The sequence below is a fragment of the Nematolebias whitei genome, chromosome 6, assembly GCF_014905685.2.
Source record: "Nematolebias whitei isolate Nwh7 chromosome 6, NemWhi1, whole genome shotgun sequence".
Lineage (NCBI taxonomy): Eukaryota > Metazoa > Chordata > Actinopteri > Cyprinodontiformes > Rivulidae > Nematolebias > Nematolebias whitei.
The window spans coordinates 45514042-45519041 of record NC_056503.1 but is presented as its reverse complement, the minus strand read 5'-3'; the positions used below and the strand labels follow the sequence as shown (position 1 = coordinate 45519041).

At 46.8% G+C, this 5000-nt stretch overlaps 1 protein-coding gene across 1 annotated transcript; it reads left to right on the top strand.

Annotated features, from left to right (window-relative positions):
- Positions 1 to 2041: 2041 nt before the first annotated feature.
- Positions 2042 to 4915, top strand: gpr171 (G protein-coupled receptor 171). The gene is given in 3 exon segments (XM_037678341.1): positions 2042 to 2494; positions 2575 to 2703; positions 4219 to 4915. Coding segments are annotated over 3 exon segments (1131 nt in total). The 3' UTR covers positions 4768 to 4915.
- Positions 4916 to 5000: the final 85 nt, after the last annotated feature.

The following is a 5000-nucleotide window of genomic DNA, read 5'->3' as shown; positions in this document are numbered from 1 at the left end:
GAAGACAGACCTCTGATGGTCCTAAAACTGGTCTGAGTAAAGACGACAGAGGCAGTTGTTTAATTAAAGATCATGACGAGTGAAGGATGAGCTGGTTCTGATGGAAACAGCACACAAGCTTTCCTAAAGTTGACGGTGTTGACCTTTAATTTGCTCAGAGCTCAACAGTCGGAGGTGTTTTTCTTTGAGAACACCTTCTGAACGTTGACCAACCACTCAGAAGGACCAGCCTTATCTCTCTGGTGGTTTTCTAACTTCTTGTTTTTCTCTGGAGTTGTGAGACTTCCTGTTTGTGGCATCAGTTTTACATTTGTGTTCTTGTCTCGTCTGCTTGAAGCTCCTCTGGTGTCAGTCCTCATTGTGTTTTGTTTCTGGATGTTTTGCCGTCAGATTCTCTCGTTAGTCTGATTTCTGTTTCTGACAGGAATGTTTTCTGATCATTTTTTTAAGTTGTTTTGAATTGGATCAAATAATATTTTGGTCATGATGGAATGATTTGTGACTAAAGGGTAGCAGCAAGTGGAGGACAGAGTGAGAGACCTGAAGAGGGAACAGCTGCAAGAAGAAGAACAACAAGAAGGAAGAAGAAGAAGAAGAAGGAAGAAGGAGAAAGTAGAACATTCAGCAGATTTCCGCAGATTTCCACAGTTGTTGACCATAATTCATTGATCATTTAGCTGTTGTTCAGTAGTCGTTCAGCAGATTTCAGCAATCGTTCGGCCAATTTCACCAGTATTCAGCAGTTTTTCAGCAGATTTCATCAGTTGTATAGCAGATTTCAACAGTCTTTTCAGATTTCAACAGTAGTGTATCAGATTTCCACAGTTGTTGAGCATATTTCATTGGACATTCAGCAGTCGTTCAGCAGATTTCAGTGATTGTTCAGTCGATTTTAATGATCATTCAGCAGATTTAAGCGGTCATTCTGCAGTCATAAAGAAGTCGTTCAGAAGATTTCAATGGTCATTCAACAGATTTTAGCAGTTATTCAGTAGATTTTAGCAGTTGTTCAGCAGATACTAACAACTGGTCAGCTGTTCTGCAGATTTCAGCAGTCGATGAGTAGATTTCAGCAGTTGGTAAACAGATAATAGTAGCTAATCAATCAACTGTTGTTCATCAGATTTCAGCAGTTGTTCAGCAGATCTTTGCAGCTGTTCAGCAGTCGTTCAACCAATATTAGCAGCTGTTCAGCTATCATTCAACATATTTCTGAAGTCACTCTGCAGATATCAGCAGTCGAAAAGCAGATATTAGCAGCTGTTCAGCTGTTGTTCAGCAGATTTCAGTAGCCATTCAGCAGATAATAGAAGGTGTTCAGCTGTTGAACCAATTTTAGCTGTCATTCAGTAGATTTTAGCAGTTGTTCAGCAAATATTAACAGCTGGTCAGCTGTTATGCAGATTTCAGCAGTCAATGAGCAGATTTCAGCAGTTGTTAAGTAGACATTATCAGCTAATTTCAGCAGCTGTTCAGCAGATCTTTGCAGCTGTTCAGCAGTCGTTCAACCAATATTAGCAGCTGTTCAGCCATTGTTCAGCAGATTTCAGCAGTCGATAAGCAGATATTAACCACTGTTCAGCTGTCGGTCTTGTGGTGGCAAAACAAGCCCAGACCATCAACCCTCCACCTCTGTACTGAAAGCTGGGATGAGTTGTTTGCTGCAGTGCATTCTGGGTAAACATTTGTCCTTTGGTCAGGTTTTGTCCTAGAACTCTTGCGGTTCCTTTTGCAAACCAAAACTGAGCTGCCATGTTAGAGGGGACACCATGACCTTTGACCTTTGAACTGCTGACTGAGGCCTGTGGAGTCTGAGATGGAACCCTTTTTTCTGAGCACTGCACAGTCTGACCTTTGGGGTGAATCTTCTGTGGAGCTGTCTTAAATGTTTTCCTCCTGTGAATAATCTTTATTTCTGTAGAACGATGGACTCCAGGGGGTGACATCACACAGTCCTACTCCAGGAGCACATCTGGATTCTCCTCCTGGATTCTGACTGACGTAAACAGGAACCTCTGTGTCTTACAGGTCCAGCTCCACCATGTCGTCCTCCTCCAACCTCAGCTCAGGAGGAGTCGTGGAGGAGAAACCGTGTATCGTCAACAACCACATGGGCCCTTTCATCGTGCTCTACAGCCTCATCCTCATTGTGGGTCTGCCTGGAAACCTGCTGTCGGTTTGGGCCTTCATCCAGAGCTGCAGAACCCGGGTAGAACAGCCGTTCACACCTGAGCTGATCTTCTCCGAGCTCTCAGACTAATGTTTGGTTGTGTCTCAGCAGCAGCAGCAGAGCACCAGCGTCTACCTGCTCAACCTGCTGATGGCCGACATCTTGCTGCTCCTCGCTCTGCCCTTCAAGGTTCTGAAGGACCTCGGCGTGGCGTCGTGGGCACTTATGGTGTTCCACTGCCAGGTCAGTGCTGTCACCATCTACATCAGCCTCTACGCTTCCATCGCCTTCCTCACCTTCATCATCATCGATCGCTGCCTGCAGGTAGGAGTCCAGAGACAGAACATGTCGGTGGTTCTGTTTTGGTGAAGGGCTGAGAGTCTCATGGTTCTGTTCTGTTGCAGGACCATCCCACAGCACGCTCCCTGCGGCTGCAGGAGCGGGGCTTCGCCTGGCTGCTGTCGGTGGTGGTCTGGATCATGCTGCTGCTCATCATGGTGCCCAACATGGCTTTGCCCACGAAGCCGGTCCAGGTACAGTACCACAGCTGTCGGACCACCCAACACCGCTGCCAGCTCAGACGGGTTCTGTTTAAAGCTGGTTGTGTTAAAGTTGAATGGACTGAGTCCAGTTCTCCTCCTGGTTCAGCTCCACACTTTAACGACTCTTTAACGATTCAAGAACAGGAAACGGTTTCAGGTTTTCAGAAGAACCTGGTGGTTCTGTCTGAACACCAGATCTCAGGAGCCCATCAGACTTCATCATCTAAGTCTCCTCTTCATGATGCTCCAGTATTTCTTCAGATCTGGACCTCCTGCAGTTCACCTCTCCACCTTATTCCTAGCCCCCATGGTGCTTTGTGTGAATTACGGGTGCGACCAGAACCGGCGTTTGTTTCAGTGCGAACAGCGCGAGCTCATGTAGTTTCTCAGAGCATTGTGGATTTAACTTAAACATGTAGGAACACCACCTGTCAGAGCTCAGACAAGACAATATGACCATAGCGCTGCCTGCTGAGGACGAGGGATGGAGGATGAGCTGAAGAAGTGGCTGCAGATTACTTCTACTAGCATATTTAGCTACTTCACTGACTCGGTTCTTCAGACGGTGAAGATGAACAACCTGAAAAGCTCTGAGGTGTATTAGTATCTACAGTAATAAGGTCGGCAATGGCGGTGGTGTTTAGTTAAAGGAGGGGGGGGCACAATCTTATTTAAAGCAGACGCAGAGCCCAGCTAAAGCCTTAAAGTCCTCCATCACTGAGCTTGGGTTCATTGCAGAGAAAATCATAAAACTGAAGATGAACAAATACTATAAAGCTGTGACCTCCATACACTTGAAATCATGCCTGATGTTCTCCTCACACTGTTTTCAATCCTTCTGAGGATCCAGCGTCTCTTCTCCGGTGGTTTATTGTAGTCCAGACACAAAGTAGGATGCAGGTTTTCCTCCGTCGGCCGTTTGTCATCAAAGTGAAATGAGCTCACATACAACGTGTTGGGTGGTCTCTTCACGTTCACATTTTTTCAGCCACATTCTTCTTAATTCCTCATCTGTAGGTAGACGATGGAAACTTTACCGCCTTTCACAGGAACACGCTTTTTTGTGTGGGTCCGTGTTCAAAACGTTGTTGTTGTAGCCACGGGTTAAGTTTGGTCTGATTGTTCTGCAGCCGTGAACACAACAGGTACCTGAACGCAGCACGGCTATTTTAGCAAACTTTGTGGTTGTTAAATAATTGTAAACAAACTAAAAACAGTGTTTTGTCTGTAAACTGAATGCAAATTATTTTCAAATAAACCGGTCCGTGCTCACCATGGTTAACCAATGCTAACTGCTACTTCCTGTCTGACAGGAAGTTGTACTCATAATCATTTATATAGTCGAGCTCCCAGGAATAAGGTGGATAGGTCCAGGTGTTCAGTGGACTACTCCATCAGCCCCACCTTCCATTCCATCATTAGTCATTAAACTGTCATAGACCTCCTCCATAGACCAGATCCTTTCTGTCTCCATCGTCTGTAACTGTGCTTCTGCTGGTCTTTCAGGTCCAGAGGTACCTCAGCTGCTCCTCGTTGAAGGAAAACATCAGCCTCCACTGGCACACTCTGACCGTCTTCCTCTGCACGGCGTTGTTCCTCAACGCCTCCACCGCCGTGCTTGTCTCCAGCGGCCTGGCTCTGAAGAGACTTCTGCGCAGTCGCAGCGACCCTAAACTCTGGACGGACAACCGGCAGATGCTGCAGAGCGTGGCGGCCGTAGCTTTGGCCTACACGCTCAGCTTCGTTCCCTACCATGCGGTGCGGACGCCGTACACGCTGGCTCAGACCAAAGTCATCACGGACTGTCAGACCAAGAAGCGTCTGTTCCTGGGAAAAGAGTCGACGCTGCTGCTGAGCGTGCTCCACGTCTGCTTCGACCCGCTGCTCTTCTTTTACCTGAACGCTTCGTTTAGAGGAGTGGTCAGGAAGGTCCTGCGCTGCAGCAGGAACCAGGCCGCTGGCGGTGCAGAGGAGAAGTTTGCAGAGGAAATCCTGCTGCGTGGAAGCGCTGAACAGCAGGATGCTGCGGCCTCACCACAAACCTCTGAGGGATAAAAACACAGCCAGGGTTTGATTAGCCTAGCTTAGCACAAAGACTGAAGAAACTGCTAGCATCAAAACATATCTGAAAAACTACAAATATGGACGAGAGATGGTTCATATTCACAGAACCGATGGCTCTTATGCAAAATTTTTCAGTCAGGTCATCTGGACAGTTTCTTTTTTTTTGTGCTGAAACGTTTCGCCTTCGATCCAGAAGGCTTCATCAGTCAAGGAAACACACAACA